Below are 16,403 nucleotides of genomic sequence, written 5' to 3'. Positions count from 1 at the left end.
GAGCATCTTCGAAGGTCTTGGTCGTTTTCTTAATGTTTTTGGCCGATGAAAGTCTTGGTCTTCCCGGACTTTTATAGTTTTCTCTCTCCATTAGCTCATCATCACTTGGCTTCATCATAACCTGGTGCTCGCCCCCTTGGTAAACAGTGTTCTCCTCCTGCTAGTCCGAACCTTGCGCTCGTGCTCGCTGGATTGCTGTTGTTGATCTAATTTTGTGACCGGTCTGCTCTAGGAATTCTGCTCGGAACAGCTAAGAGACATCTATCGACTTTCTCTCCTTTTTTTCCCTCACACTGATGCAACAGCAACAATATTTTGGTTCTTGAACTGATTTCATGCCTATCTATAATCCCGATTAAAGTTGACGTTAAATACTTGATATCAAGTTCAATCACAAGTTTAATAACAAAAAATTGGTATTTTGATTTTTGTTAGATGGTGACATTAGGACAGTAAGATTTCTTTTTATTAAACACACGCTGACGTGAAATTGTTTTACACGATTAGCAGTCCCGAGATCGAAGTATTAATTTATAATGGAATTTTTAGTCCATGAAACTAGTAAGCAACAATAAATTTTATAAGAGGATTGCTTCATTTCTCTTCAGCAAATATTCATTGGAAAGTCTCGTTTGCCATAATTTCGCAATGCCAAACAAAGTAAATAACTTTTGTTGTGTCTTGTCACATATTCACTCTTATAGTAAAAGTCCTTGGTACATGGTAGTTCAGTAAGAAGTGGAATATATTCCCTTATTTTTTTTGACAATGCGAAGATTGAATAGTCATATTGTTAAACAGATAAATATGGCTGTAACCTCCTTGTGGTTTTTTCATTATAATGTCATCAAATTGTGAAAAACCTGTTGTTTTTTTTTCATGAAAGATGAAAAGAGAAAGGAAAGACTTTGCAGGAAGCAACCTTCTTGTTCGTACTTCATACCGATCAGAATCATAAAAATCGCCATTGCTTATGACGGACAGCACGTGATTTCTTGGTGAAGTGCACATTTTAATGAACGGTTCCAAATACAAAATGCCTAATGAATGCGTTCCTCTGCTGCACAAAAGACCTAGGATAAACAAATGAAGAGGCTGAGATGGAGAGAACATGCTTTTTGGGTGGAGATCACATGGTTTCTGAACGATTCCTGAATACAAAATGTTTGGTGAACAAGTCTTCCAAGGCGGGTGTCTATTGATTTATCCAATGTTAAAAGTTATTGTGACTTGGGAGTGTTTGCAGTGCAATGCATTTCTTCTCGTTCCAATGGTCCTCCTCTGATGTGCATCCAGGAAAGTCTTGGTCTTCGTTTAATGTTTTTGGTAGGTGAATTCTTGGTCTTCCTGCACTTAAAGTTTCCTCTTTCCATTAGCTCACTTCACTTTGCTTCGCCATACCCCTTGTTGTTCTCTGCACTGACTGATTCACCCATTTTCTCTCTCGATTAGCTCATTCTCACTTTGCTTCACCATAACCCGTGTTGTTCTCTACAGTTGACGGATTCACCCATGGCCATTGGGGAGATTTTTTTGAGTGCCTTCCTTCAAGTCCTGTTCCAGAAGTTGGCTTCTCTGGGATTGAGCTATGCGCAAAGGGAAGGAGCACCGCCCTTCTCTGGAATCAGGATCGACCAGCTCAATAAGTGGAAGAAGATGCTGGACACCATCAATGCAGTGCTGGATGATGCAGAGGACAAGCAACTGAGCGGTAAAGGTCCAGTGAAGCTATGGCTAGGCGATGTTCGGGACCTGGCCTATGACATGGAAGACTTGCTCGACGAGTTCGGGATTGAAGCCGCCCAAGCCAAGTCAGAGGCAGAATCAAGCAAAAGCGGAGGTCTGGTGGAATGGAAGTTCCCTTTCGGTAGCCAGTATAAATCCTCCATATCGAATCCAAACCCGCGCTCGCTCGTGTCTGAAACTGAGGTACAGAAGATTAATGATAGGTTGGAAGAGATCGTCACCAGGAAGGCTCAACTAAGCTTAATAGAGAATGTTGTGAACAGATCTGCCAACGCTGACAAAAGGCTCCCCAGCAGTTCTCTGCCGGAACCTCGATTTTTCGGCAGGGAGAAGGAAGAAGCAGAAATACTTGAACTATTGACCGGTGAAGCGAAAAATGCTGATTCCACATTGAGAATAGTCCCCATAATTGGGATGGGCGGTATTGGAAAGACGGCCTTGGCTCAACGGTTATATAATGATGCCGGAGTGAGTGGCTATTTCGAGAGGAGAGCATGGGTTTGTGTTTCAGACATCTTTAATGTCATCAACATAACAAAGACTATTTTGCGGTCGATCACCGGGTTGTCCAACGAGGGCGAAGATCTTAACGGGCTTCAAGTTAAGTTGAAGGACAATCTATCGTGGAAGAAGTTTCTTGTGGTTTTAGACGATGTCCGGAATGAAAACTATGGAGAATGGACTGCCCTTTTGAAGCCATTTGAAGCGGGGGCTAAGGGAAGCAAGATAATCGTCACGACTCGCAATCGTGCTGTTGTTTCCATAACAGGAGCTTTGCCGTATCCTTTGGAGGAGTTGTCCCTTGATAATTGTACAAGCTTATTAGCCTTTCATGCTCTTAGAGCAACAAATTTTGAGAGGCACCCGGATCTTGAAACAATTGGCAAGAAAATAGCTGAAAAATGTAAAGGTTTACCTTTGGCCACAAAGGTGTTGGGCGGTCTCCTACGTGATAAACGGAATCCCGATCAATGGGAAGCTATCTTAAATAACAAAATGTGGGATCTTCCGATGGGAGAGAATGATGAGGTTCTTCGAGTTTTGAAATTGAGTTATGTCCACCTTCCTACTTATCTAAAGAGATGTTTTGCTTATTGTGCAGTATTTCTCAAGGATTACGAAATTGAGAGGGATGAGCTGGTACTCTTATGGATAGCAGAGGGCTTTTTAGATGGACATAAAGCAAAGGAGAATATCTTGAAATTGGGACAGAATCACTTTGATGAGTTAGTATCCGGATCATTTCTTCAACAATCAAGTGTCGACACGTCTAAGTTTTCAATGCATGATCTTTTGAATGATCTAGCAAAGTCAATTGTGGGTGGGACATTCTTTAGCTTTGGGGAGTCTCAATCGGCAGGCAATGAAGATGACGCATCTCTTGAGAAAACTCGTTATGCATCATTCACGTCGTCGTGCTATGTCACATCAAAATGCATGAGAGCATATCGCCGAATGCAGGTACTAAGAAGTTTATTGCTACTACATGATAGATCTAGTTGGGCCGACAAATTCCACATTTCCAACAAAGTGCTATATGACTTGATAAAAGAATTGAAGTACCCGAGGGTGCTCTCCGTATGTTGTTGTTACATCATAGAGGTACCGAATTGTGTTGGTGAATTAAAGCATCTTCGATATCTCAATTTCTCATACACCAATATCGAAACACTACCCGAGTCAATTGTCAACTTGTGCAAATTACAAGTTTTGATCTTAAGAGGTTGTGGAAACCTTTCAAAGTTGCCTCAAGGTATCACAAAATTGGTCACCTTACGGTTTCTTGACGTTAGAGATACAAAGAGTCTAAAAGAGATGCCATTGGGTATTGGTAATTTGAAGAATCTTACTATCTTGTCGAAGTTTGTGGTAGGTCCAGAGAAAGGATTGCAGTTAAAGGAGTTAAAGAACTTGCCACATCTTCAAGGAGAATTAGTCATATCAGAATTGCAAAAGGTGGAAAAAGTTAGAGATGCAGTGGATGCTAATTTGTTTGAAAAGGTAAGTCTTACCAACTTATCCTTACAATGGGAAGAACATTTGGGAAATCTCCGGAATCATGAGTGCGAAGCACATGTGCTCGACTCTCCGAGACCTCACACGAATTTGGAAAATCTCACTATCTCGCACTATGGTGGTGCAAGATTTCCCTCATGGTTAGATGGTTCGTCCTATTCTAAGGTAACGTCTTTGTACTTGAGGGGCTGTTCTAATGTTACATCGCTGCCCTCACTTGGGCAACTACCTTCATTGAGAGAATTATCTCTCGAAGGTCTACATGCAGTAAGAATGATAGGCTCTGAATTTTATGGAAGCAAAAGGCCTTTCTCATCCTTAACAACTTTGAAGTTCGAAGAGATGTTGGCATGGAAGGAATTGTCTCCTTATGCCGAGAGCCTAGAAGAAGAAGTCCCATTCTCCTGTCTTAAGCATCTTGTTGTCCGCAGCTGTCCTTCGTTGGTCGGGACATTGCCTTGTCAACTTGACCGTCTTCTAAAGCTTGAAATTCATTCATGCCCCCATTTAAATGACTCAACCAATGAGGAGGTTCGTCTTCCATCTCTTCGTGAGTTGCATATTAAGGATTGTAAAAAGGAGGTATTAAAGAGCTTGGTCAACCTGACTTCTTTAACCATTCTCAAAATTGAAAATCTTGCCGATCTTGTTTGCTTTGATGTTGGGTTTATGAGCTGCTTGGTCGAGCTAAAGGAGCTTCATATAAGAGGGTGTGACAAGCTAACATACTTGTGGCAGGATGGAAATGAAACGCGATATCTAACTTGCCTTCGGGAATTAGCTATTAGAAGTTGTCGTCAATTCACGTCTTTTGTGGTAGGAGAAGGAGAGATAGAGCTGCCGTGCAACCTCGAAAGGATGGAATTGAGGGATTGTGCTAGTTTAGAAAAGCTTCCAAGCATGACGCGCGCAGTCAGAGATTTGCAGATTCAGAATTGTCCAAAAATAGTGGGATTAACCATTCCTCCGGATGGCCCCAGCAATAATACACTCTCTGCTCTGAAGAAAGTTAGTATTTTCCAATGCAAGGGAGTGGAGTCTTTGGAAGAGGTCACCGTAGTAGCGAAGCGCTTGGAATGTTTGAATATTGCCAGCTGCGAGAATCTGAGAAGCCTACCACAGCGTCTTCCCACGCTCTCCCATCTCACTGAATTGTTTATATTCGGATGTCCAGCATTGGAGATGGAGGACTTCCCTCCCCTTCCCATCACCCTCTCAGCTTTCAAGCTATATAAATGTCCGAAGATAAAGTCTATTGCCAGCTGTAACATTGCCAGCTGTATGAATCTCACCGAATTGAATATAGAGGATTGTCCAGCATTGGAGATAGAGGAGGACTTCCCTCCCCTTCCCATGACCCTCTCGTCTTTCTCTCTCTATAATTGTCCGAAGATAAAGTGTCTACCAAATCGGTGGCATCATCTTACCTCCCTCCACAAGCTATGGATTATCAATTGCCCAAATATCAAATGCTTGCCCAAAGGAGGTTTCCCTCCCAATTTGAGGGACCTTGACATTAGAGGGTGCGAGAATCTAAAGCAGGGTGTGAGAGAATGGGGCTTGCCCCTCCTCACCTCCCTCCAGGATCTGTGGATTGACAGAAGGAGCATGGGTGGAGGGGAGGGAGACAATGTGTGCTTTCCTTCTTCGGAGGATGCGTGGAGTCTTCTCTTCCCTTCCTCTCTAACCTTTCTTCGCGTCGACAGTATGAGAAAGGTGGAAAGACTATCAAGCGGTCTTCGCAACCATCTCTCCTCTCTCACACAATTGTGTATTGGAGATTGCCCAAAGTTGAGGTACTTGCCAGAGGATGGTCTCCCTCCCTCCCTCAAACAATTGTGGATAAGTGGATGCTCGAAGAATCTGAAAGAAGGATGCTCAAAATTCACTGGCCACTATTGGCCCCTCATCCAACACATCCCTCGCATCCACATTGATGGTGTTTGGATCCAATGAATTGAAATCAATCATGCCCGATCCTTATTCTCCGTGGACTGCTTCTTCTTCCTCAGGTAAAAATGCTTCCAACTGCTTTCCTTCTTTCGCCTTTCATTCTTCGATGTCCAGTCGGTTTTCTAGGGTTGGGGTAAGTTTTTCTTCTTGGATGCATCAATTTTGTTTCTCTTCCTTCTTCACTTCAAGGTCTAATACGAATTTATTTTACTTTTTTTTTCCCACGGACAAGTGTCGCGTAGAATTCCCAGAAACCACCGACTGAAGGTCGGAGACTGACATTCAATTATTCACCACATATATCTTCGACTCTGCTTCATGCCCAAACATATTGTGAACGAAAATGCACTATCACCCAGAATCATATTCCTCCGCGTTTTCACTTTCAGTGTTTGTCTTTTCTTCTCTTCCCAACATCTTTTTTCTTGTGCCCTACCTCATTCACTCTGGTTGTTTTGCAGATACCTTTGTCATCTGCATTGGTGCAATCTCTCTTGCAAGGATACCTCTAATCTTATTTGGTGCACTGGTATGTTCTAATCTTTTTCATCTATTGAATATGATCTAGATGAGACTAATCTTTTCAAAATCTAAAAGAACATGATTAGTTATGTGGAATCTGAGATATGAAGCCGTCGATCTTGTCATAAAATTCTGGAACAGCTCATGGCCGCATTGATATTCCATAAATCACCTTCCGTTTGGGTCTTGATCTCTGGTGGGTTAGCAAGCGTACCTTCCAGCTTGCTAGAAATTTTTAGCCAATGTACCTATGCTTGTTTGGTTGAGATTGTCACTATATGCTGCCTGCCTCTGTGTTTGTCTTGTCGGCAGTGAACTCTGGGCCTAATCTATTTGCTTCTTTAAAGTATCAGCTGTTTGTGTTTACTCCATCGGGAATATGATTTCGTAATGCATTATGTCATTTTACCTGAAAATACCTTAATATGTGGCATTCTTCCTGCAGGAACTTCTGGAGCAAAAGCTTCGAGTTCACTTTGGGTTCCTTTGGTGTGTGACGGGAAATCTGGCACTTCAACCACTGTATATTTTGTCTGATACATCTCCTTCCTCTCTGCCACTATCGGATACGTAAAATTTTTTGTTGGAAGCAATTTTCGTACGACATCGTGGAGCTCTGTTAGAGGTAAGTTAATTTGTAATATGAACTATGGTTCATTGTGTACTTTCTCCGGGGCTTCTCGAATGTTATTGTGTAAATAACATGGTGTTTTGAACATATAAATAGGTGGTCAGAAAAGCAGAGTTGCATTGGTCAAGATAACTTTCAAGAAACCTCACATAGTTTTGCTTGTTGAGCCATTTAATCATCTGGTAAGTTTTACTCATTTTTCTCCACCTTATGAATTTGATTACTCTTTCAATTAGCTTGCTATTGTTCTTGTACTAATTGAACTTATAGGAATCTTGTCTTTACATTGAAAATACAGGAGAACTAATCAGTGGTAACAGCTGCAGGGAGCCTCTGTGATCATACATCTAACTTATAACGAAACATAAACAAATCTAATTGTTCTAACTTGCAAAATATTGGAAGAGATCACCGCAGGAGAATCGCTGGAATCTTTGACTTTTGCCTGGTGTGAGAATTTGGGAAGCCTACTACGATGCCTTCATGCGCTCTCCCATCTCACTGAGTTGATGATAAGCGGGTGTCCAGCATTAGAGAGAGATAGAGGATTTCCCTCCCCTTCCCATCATCCTCTTGAAACTTGTTCTTTCGCATTGTCCGAAGATAAAGTCTATTGCCAGCTGTAAGAATCTCACTCAATTGTATATAATTAAATGTCCAGCGCTGGAGATAGACGACTTACCTCCCCTTCCCATCACCCTATCGATTCTTAATTGTCCGAAGATAAAGTGTCTGCCAAATCAGTGGCATTATCTCACATCCCTCCAGGAGCTACTCATCCAGGATTACCCAAATCTGGCACTTCAACCACTGTATATTTTGTCTGATACATCTGCTCCCTCACTGCTACTGTCGGATATGTAATTTTTTGGTCCAGTAATTTTCGTATGACATCATGAAGCTCTATTAGAGGTCAGTTAATTTGTAATCTAAACTATAGTTCACTGTGCAATTTCTTCGGGGCTTTTCGAATGCCATTACACATATAACATGGTGTTTTGAACACATAAATAGGTGGTCAGAAAAGCAGAGTTACGTTTGCCAAGATAACTTTCAAGAAACCTCACATAGTTTTGCTATGTACCATTCTATCATCTTGTAAGTTTTACTCATTTGTCTCTACCTTGACTTTGATTACTTTTTCAGTTAGCTTGTCATTGTTGTTGTACTAATTGAACATATAAATAGGTGGCCAGAAAAGCAGAGTTGCAATCCTTTTCAATTTGGGGGTGTGAGAATGTGAAGAAGACGGTGAGAGAATGGGGCTTACCCCTCCTCACATCCCTCGACATACTGAGAATTGACGGGAGGAGCATGGGTGGAGGGCAGGGAGACAATGTATGGTTTCCTGAGGATGCATGGAGTTTTCTCTTTCCTTCCTCTCTGACCACTCTTTGCATATCAAATATGAGGATGGTGAAAAGACTATCGAGCGGTCGTTGCAACCATCTCTCCTCTCTCCAATATTTATGTCTTATAGATTGCCCCAAGTTGAGTACTTGCCAGAGGATGGCCTCCCTCCCTCCCTCCTACTATTGCGGACAGAAAAATGCGAGATTCTAAAAGATACAGGGAGTTTCTGTACATTGACGGAAGGAGCACGGGAGGGGAGGGAGAGATGATGTGCTTTCCTTCGGAAGAGGAGGATCCCTGGAGTCTTCTTTCCCCTTCCTCTCTAACCTATCTTTATATAGAAAATATGAGGAAGGTGGAAAGGCTATCAAGCGGTTTTCTCAACCATCTCTCCTCTCTCACACATTTATTCATTTTCAGTTGTCCCAAGTTGAGGTACTTTCTAGAGGATGGCCTCCCTCCCTCCCTGCAAGAACTGTACATAAGTGGATGCTCGAATCTCAAAGATGGATGCTCAAAATTCACTGGTCACTATTGGCCCCTCATCCAGCACATCCCTTACATCTACATTGAGGACGTTTGGATCCAATGAATTGTTTCTTCCATGTACAAACAGTTTTCTAGGGTTCCGGTAAGTTTTTGGTTTGTGAACGCATTGATTTTGGTTCTCCTTCCCCAGCTCGATGCTTAATACAAACTGATTTTCCTCAATTGAGATTTTTCACATCTATTTTCCGCTTGCTATATTGATGGGAAATTTTCATGGCGATGCAAAATCATATTCCTCTGCATTTTCAGCATTTGTTGTATCTTCTCTTCCCAACATCTTTTTTTTCTGCCCTTAGCTCATCCGTGCTGTGTTTGTTTCGCAGGGTACCATTTGCAATGCTGTATTGGCAAAATCTCTTGGAAGGATCAGTTACGAATGCAGTGGGGTTAGGGCTAATTCTGTCCTGATGTTATGTGCTGTGTTTTGCCAAACAAAAGGAAGAAGAAAGTGAGAGAATGGGGCTTACCCCTCCTGACATCCCTCCAGGTTCTGTCAATTGACTTGGAAGGGGAGGGAGACAAGGTGTGGTTTCCTTCGGGAGATGAGGAGGATGCGTGGAGTCTTCTCTTCCCTTCCTCTCTACTATGTTCTCATTCACAATATGAGGAAGGTGGAAAGACTATCAAGCGGTCTTCCCAACCATCTCTCCTCTCTCACGCATTTATGGATTGAAGATTGCCCCAAGTTGAGGTACTTGCCAGAGGATGGCCTCCCTCCCTCCCTCCCTCCAACTTCTGTGGATATACAAATGCGAGATTCTGAAAGAAGGATGCTCAAAACTCACTGGCCACTATTGGCCCCTCATCCAAGAAATCCCTGAGATCTACCTCGATTGGGTTCGGATCCAGTGAATATCGATGATAAAAGATTAATCTCCATGGACTGCTGCTTCTTCCAACACATCCCTTTCATCGAGATTGACGGAGTTCGGATCCAATGAATTGATTCTTCCACGTACAGTCAGTTCTTTAGGGTTCCGGGTATGTTTTTGGTCTTAGAATGCATCAATTTCGTTTCTCTTCTTCAATTCCATGCTTACTACGAATTTATTTATTTCTTTCTTTTCCCAAGGACAAGTGTCGCATGGAATTCCCAGAAACCACAGACCGAAGGTCGGAGACTTGACATTTGGGTGGCTGCCTCTTGCTATATTCATCACATGTCTTCCACTCTGCTTCATGCCCAGACATATTATGAATGAAAATGTACTATGCTTCGCATGAGAATCACCAAGAATCATAGCGTTTCACAATCATATTCCTCTGCATTTTCAGCGTTTGTTGAAAGTTCTCTTCCTATCATCTTTTTCTTGTGCCCGTAGCTCATTCGCTGGGGTTGTTTTGCAGATATCATTTGTATTGGCAAAATCTCTTGGAAGGATCACTTGTGAATGCTGTGGAGGTAAGGGTAATTCTGTCTCGATGTTATGTGTCATATTTTTCTCCACCTTATGACTTAGATTACTTTTCAGTTAGTCATTAATTGAACTTATGGGCTTTGCACTAGTTGATATGCCATACTTTGCGAACCTGAAATACAGTAGAACCAATCAGTGATCACAGCTACGGTGAGGAGAAAAATGACTGATGATTGGATGGCTTATCAAGCAAAGACCAAACTTTGCAGCAATCTTCTGTTAAGTTCTTGCACTAATTGAACTTATTGGAATCTGGTCTTTGCATTGAAAATACAGTAGAACCAATCAGTGATCACAGCTGCAGGGGAGCCTCTTGTCACTGTACATCTAACTTAATGGAACAGTTATACTAGCCTGATTAGTGTTTTTGTATTACAGTAATCTATAATACCAAGTAGTTCTGATATCTGTGCCTATAGGCATTATTGGGCTTCACACATAATTAATGTGGACCTTTTTTTTTATATGAATGTGGACTTCAAGTTCTGTTTTAATGATCAGTGACTACTAAAGTGGTATCTTTGTAAATAGTTAGTTTCTTGTCTAAGGATAGATGAGTAAGATTCTGCATTTTTTGCTATCCCCAACTGTAGGATTTGGATGCAGTTGAGGCGCTCATTCAAGGTCTGGTCCTTTTCCAAGGAGGAATTCTGATGGTGAGATTGATTTTCTTGCCAAAATACTTCATTCTGATCAACGGTAGATCATTCACTGCTAATATCCCTCTTTTCACATTGATTTGCAGGTTAGTCACGATGAGCATCTGCAGGCGTGGGCGAGCTCTAGGTGGTTTCTCAAGGCAAGGTGGCACCTTTCCATGGGAGTTTCCGGGATTGTGAGAAGATACTTCAGTCCTCGTAGAGTCAGGTGAGCTTAGTTGTTGTCATCAACATAGAGTGGTTCACCGGGGTCACGTTACCTTGCAAAACTGAAAATGAGGCTTAGCTACACAGAGAAAGCCAAAAAGGACGAAGAGAGAGGATGGCTGCTGATACACAGAACGTATTCACACTTGCAGCAGCCCTCGTATGTCATTTAAACTTGATTAGGGCCTGTGGAAGGATGAGTAAGTTTTTTGACATCGAGTATGCAGTATCATTTGCCAATAGCTTTAGAGGCAATTGAGGGTCTAGTTTATGAGAAGTCAGCTTTTTGGAAACATTTTTCTCTCATTTTCGTTGTTTGGCACTGTTTAGGACAATTATATGTGAAATATTGTGATGGTCAACAAAAATGTGAAGCAGGTTTCCCTCCCAATTTGCGGGTCCTTTCAATTGAAGGTTGTGAGAATGTGAAGCAGCCAGTGAGAGAATAGGGTTTACCCCTCCTCACATGCCTCCAGTGTCGACTAATTGACGGAAGGAGCATGGAGGGGAGGGAGAGAAGGTGTGGTTTCCTTCGGAGGACGACGACGAGGATGCGTGGAGTGGTCTCTTCCCTTCCTCTCAAACCTCCCTTGATTTGAGAAATATGAGGAAGGTAGAAAGACTATAAAGCGGTCTTCCAAACCATCTCTCCTCTCTCCAATATTTATGTTTTATAGATTGCCCCGAGTTGAGGTACTTGCGAGAGGATGGCCTCCCTCCCTCTACCAATTGTGGGTTCTGGAAGATGGATGCTCAAAACTCACTGGTGACTGTTGGCCCCTCAACCAACACATCCCGAGCATTGTGATTTATTACGTTCACATCCAGTAAATTGATTCTTCCATGTACACAGTTTTCTAGGGTTCGGGTAAGTTTTTGGTTTTGAAGGCATCTGTTTCGATTCTTCTTCCTCAGTTCGACTTGTGATACAAACTGATTTTCTCCCATGGAGATGTTTCCCATAAATTCCCCAAAAAACCAGTCACTGAAGGTGAAAGATTAGTTTTGTGGAAGCTGTGATGTGATTGTGAAGAAAAGGGACGCACCCTTTTTTTGTTAATGGTTCTCTTAAGAATCGAGAACCTTCTTTTTTTTTTTTTTATGATGATCCTACGTAGTATTAATCAGATTATCTGGGATAAAATTCTGGGGCAGCTCATGGCTCCAACCTGTCAATACAACTCCAATTCATTACAGCATTGATATTCCATGAATCGTCTTCTGGTTGGGTCTTGATCTCTGGAGTTATGAACTATTGCTTACCGCTTGCTAGAAATTTTAGCCAATATTCTTATGCTTATTTGGTTGAAATTGTAATGATGTGCTACGTGCCTCTTTGTTTGCCTTGTCCACGGTGACCTCCGGGGCCACATATATTCAGTTCTTTAAAGTATCAGCATTTACTCTACCGCGGAGTATTATTTCCTCTTTTTGCAGGGAGTTCCGGAACAGAAGCTTCAAGCTCACTTGTGTTCCTTTGGTCTGCCTGGAAATCTTGTGCTTCAATCAATATATCCGATCATCTGGGAGAGTTTAACCACTGTTTTTTTGACAAGACTACCAACCCCCCCCACCCCCCCGACAAAAAAAAAAAGGAGATAATATATCCAATCATCTGGTAAGTTTTACTTCTTTTTTTCTACCTTATGACTTAGATTGCTTTTCGGTTAGCTTGTTATTGTCTTGCACTGATTAAACTCATTGGAATCTGGTCTTCATTTTGAAAATACAGTAGAACCAATCAGTGATCACAGCTACAGGGAGCCTCTGTCATCATTTGTCCAACTTATAATAAAATAGAAAAAAATGTAATTGTTCTGGCTTGCAGATTATTGGGATAGAATAGTTATGTTAGCTTGATCAGTGTTTTTGGATTACAGTAGTCTACATTACCAAGTAGTTCCGATATCTGTGCCCATGGGCATGGGCTTTGCACATAATTAATTTGGGAATCTCTTTGTTTATAAATGTGGACTTTAAGTGCGCTATAATTGACCTGGGGCTACTAAAGTGTCATCTTTATAGATGGATAGTTTGTCGCCTAAGGATAGATGTGTATGATTTTGCTTTTCTTACTATCCCCAACTGTAGGATTTTGATGCGGTTGAGGCGCTCACATAATATCTGGTCTAGTTCCAAGGGGGAATTCTAATGCTGAGATTGATTTTCTTGCCAAAACACTTCAATTTGACCATTGATGGATTGTCTTCACAGCTAATACCGGTCTCTTTCGGCTTGATTTGCAGGTTAGTCATGATGAGCATCTACTAGCCGGAAGCGTGGATGAGCTCTGGGCAGTTTCTCAAGGCATGGTGGCGCCTTTCCATGGGAATTTTAAGGATCATGAGAAGATATTGTTGAATTAATGTCTCGAGATTGAGCCTTATCATGGAATCCGATCCGTTATAAGATTTTGATTTGTTCGAAATCTGGTATGCCCCTATGCAAATCAGATTAGTTTCTTTTCTTGTGCGGAGCTTCTTCGTAATTATCCACGAGTGTTTTGTTGCGTATGTGACTCCAAGTTTTGATCTTGGAAAGTTTTGCACTACAAGACAAAATAAGTGGTCGCACGTATGTTCATCTTCAGGGGGAAAAAGGTCGAGAGTCCGTGGGTGTATAGGTGAGACCTCCAGACTGCGACTTGAAGGATAAACAGAGACCAGTAGAGAAGTTCTCTGTCGGCCTCACGGACACATTTGGACCTAGGTTTGTGCCGAGAGTTTCACATCCGGTTGAGTTGCTTTATTTGTAGATATTCTGGGTTTGGGTGTAATCCGGGTGTGGGAACCACTCGAGCGTGTGAGTGGTTGTAATACTGATTCTCCGATTATAGTGAATTGTTTCTTGCCGACTCTCCCCGTGGATGTAGGTACCGATATTCGGACCGAACCACGTAAATATCTTGTGTCCATATCATTTCTTGTTTATTTCTCTGGTGATTTTGCATCTATTTATTTGCAAGATCCGTTCTGAAACACAAAACGTGGCTTAGCTAATCTCTGATTAGCTGTGCAAAGATATTTTCCCCATTTTAGTTGTTTCGTACTGTTTAGGAGAATTGGTTAATATAATATTTTCATGATCAACAAAAATTAATCGTATTTGCAGCTCTAAGTACAGAATTGCATTCGGTAACTATGTTGGAGGCCATGCCCAGTCCATCCCTTGACAACATTCTTAGCAGTCCTACGTATGAGTTTTCCTATGCAGGAAGGGAGGGAGGATCAATCGCGGTGGCTACTCTCTGGACGAAATTGAGAGATAGGAAGGCCGTTGCATGCACGCTTCGAAAGTCTCGACAAGTCAGGATTAATTCCGTTTCTTAGCGCTCGATAAGGATTGGAAGCCTTTACTCATCTAATTGAAGGAATTCTCTTGGTTAAGCTGACAATTCGGATTAGATTGCATTTTCGATTACTGGGTTCATTCTGGATTGTTAGACTGCCAAATGGTGAAACTTAAAAAAACAAGAACACCATAAATGTGATAGCTTCCGTACGGCATTCACTCGATCACCATAAATGGCTCTTTTGTCACTATTGCCACGAAGAATGGGCCGTGAAATCAATCTTGTTATATATGTCCTTATCACCACGAAAGCAAATTTCGTTGCCATGGGTTTCATTTTCGGCCAGGTAAATTTCTTTTCGTCATTAATTATGGTACTAAGAAATCTCACCGAAAATTTGCCAATGAGATTACTCTGTGGCCATAAATGCTTCGTATTGGCACGGAAGTACTATAACTTTTCCTGCCAAAAAAACTATGCGACATTTTCAGCGATATAACCTATCTTCGTGATTAAATATGAAACATATTGGCACGGATGTCCGGCGAAAGTTCGACCATTCACCATGACAATAGTATCCATTACTAAAAGTGAATATAAGTTCAATATCATTTACCACGAAACATAAAAAATATTGAATGATTAGTCATTGCGATACATCATTCTGATGATCATGTTTTTTTTTTTTAACACTATTGGAACTTGTCTCTATTTGTGTGAAATTGATCTTGATAAAGATTGCTTCATTCTTACTCATTTCGACGCGAATATTTGATAGAAATAGCCAACGTTAACAGTTTGGTCCATGATCGCTCTAGGATTGCTGAGACCCATTTTGAAACTGTTCTTAAGCCAAGGAATGGGCCGGACGTCTAGACGGCCAGGACAATGGGCTTCCAGTCCGTCTTTATTCTATTTAGGCTTCCGCCAATCCTCGATACTGAAACAAAGAAAAATTAATACAAAGCTTTATTTTGTTTGTTGTTATGCTCGGACGGGATCCCCGGAACCACAAATAGAAAAGGTGTGTAATTTTTGTAAAATAGAATAATGCATAAAAGGAAAATGAATATGAAGATAGGACATGCTATAAGGAAGAACAGAAATGATTATGTGACAGTTTTTAATTCACCGCGAGATTAACCGTCTATATGTTGCCATAAAAAATAAACAATAAATAGTTAAAAATTACTACAGGCTAATCCTTCCGGAATTTGTGGCTCACAACATGCTTGTACCCAAAAAACTTTTCTGCTAGCATAGTCCAAGGAAGAATGTACTAAATAAAACATTCTAAAGTGTCGTACAATACTAGGAGAATGAATCTACTTATGTAATATGGATACGAGACTGTATTTTAATTTCCCTAAGTGCACCCTTAAAAATATATTTTAGTTATTTTAATAAAAATGCAATCCAAAATTACTACTATGCAATTTATGTTTTCTTGGATTGTTTTATCTCCATGTCATAAAAAACGAAATAATAATAATAATAATAATAATAATAATAATAATAATAATAATGTGAAGAAATTTGGAAATTAACTATCCATGCAATGTAAGTATTCCAACGTGCTGCAAAGACATTAATTCGTGAGAATCCTAATTGTCCTAATGTGGCAATTATCATGATGCAAAATGAAATATGAAAGTCTAATTTTAATATGTGAAATGCGCAAAATTACCCATATGCTTAAGAAAATGCAAGAGCACAATGGGACATGCAAATATCAAACGTCTCTAATATGCGCATATTCAAGATGCAATGTTCTATACGGCAAATCCCTAACTAATATAAACATGTGATTATTAACCATACTGAACTATCGAATTTGAAAATGTAAATCTAGCACAGTCCTCATCCTAATCAAGGACTCCAAAATGTTTGCTTCTCGAGGTAATTTGCTAAACAGATTATCGACGAGGAAGTGAAAGATGACCAATGAGAAATCGAAATGACCAGAGATTAGAGTTTTGATCGTCATGGCGCTTAAAATCCAAGTTTCAACATGTCGATTTGAGCTTCACTCATCTACGAATCACTCAATCTGATGT

The 16,403-nt window shown here is 40.9% G+C and overlaps 2 protein-coding genes and 2 long non-coding RNA genes across 12 annotated transcripts in view; 3 read left to right on the top strand and 1 right to left on the bottom strand.

The window, feature by feature from the left end:
* The window catches only part of LOC115731110 (putative disease resistance RPP13-like protein 1), a 70,886-nt gene extending 58,311 nt beyond the window's left edge, over positions 1–12,575 (top strand). Inside the window, exons 3-5 of the mRNA XM_048281067.1 lie at positions 1,498–3,106; positions 10,118–10,172; positions 12,492–12,575. Coding sequence (XP_048137024.1) covers positions 1,513–3,106; positions 10,118–10,161 — 1,638 coding nt within the window. The 5' untranslated portion in view covers positions 1,498–1,512 and the 3' untranslated portion in view covers positions 10,162–10,172; positions 12,492–12,575. The remainder of the gene's footprint in view (positions 1–1,497; positions 3,107–10,117; positions 10,173–12,491) is intronic.
* Positions 1–13,906, top strand: part of LOC115743640 (ATP-binding cassette sub-family F member 3-like) — a 134,961-nt gene extending 121,055 nt beyond the window's left edge. For 4 of the 9 annotated variants that reach the window (XR_007198864.1, XR_007198863.1, XR_007198866.1 and 1 more), the window contains 2 exons: positions 10,782–10,844; positions 13,301–13,906. Coding sequence is in view for 1 of the 9 variants with exons in the window: in XM_048281066.1 (XP_048137023.1) it covers positions 10,934–11,055; positions 11,142–11,214; positions 11,433–11,483 (246 nt within the window). In the remaining 8 variants the exon portion in view is untranslated. Of the gene's footprint in view, positions 1–6,173; positions 6,245–6,682; positions 6,863–6,964; positions 7,051–10,781; positions 10,845–10,933; positions 11,056–11,141; positions 11,215–11,432; positions 11,768–13,300 lie in introns of those variants that run through there. The other 5 variants (XR_007198868.1, XR_007198867.1, XM_048281066.1 and 2 more) reach the window with 5 other exon arrangements.
* Positions 5,434–11,897, bottom strand: LOC125315616. Its single transcript, XR_007198871.1, has 2 exons — positions 11,781–11,897; positions 5,434–5,615 (listed from the first exon to the last, which is right to left on the bottom strand). It is a non-coding gene; the product is annotated as an uncharacterized LOC125315616 (long non-coding RNA).
* On the top strand, positions 8,491–10,110 carry LOC125315615. The gene is made up of 3 exons (XR_007198870.1): positions 8,491–8,576; positions 9,382–9,607; positions 9,698–10,110. It is a non-coding gene; the product is annotated as an uncharacterized LOC125315615 (long non-coding RNA).
* Positions 13,907–16,403: the final 2,497 nt, after the last annotated feature.

Source organism: Rhodamnia argentea, chromosome 6 (genome assembly GCF_020921035.1).
Source record: "Rhodamnia argentea isolate NSW1041297 chromosome 6, ASM2092103v1, whole genome shotgun sequence".
NCBI lineage: Eukaryota > Viridiplantae > Streptophyta > Magnoliopsida > Myrtales > Myrtaceae > Rhodamnia > Rhodamnia argentea.
Note: the sequence above shows the minus strand (reverse complement) of the source record. Positions and strands in the feature narration are given on the sequence as shown.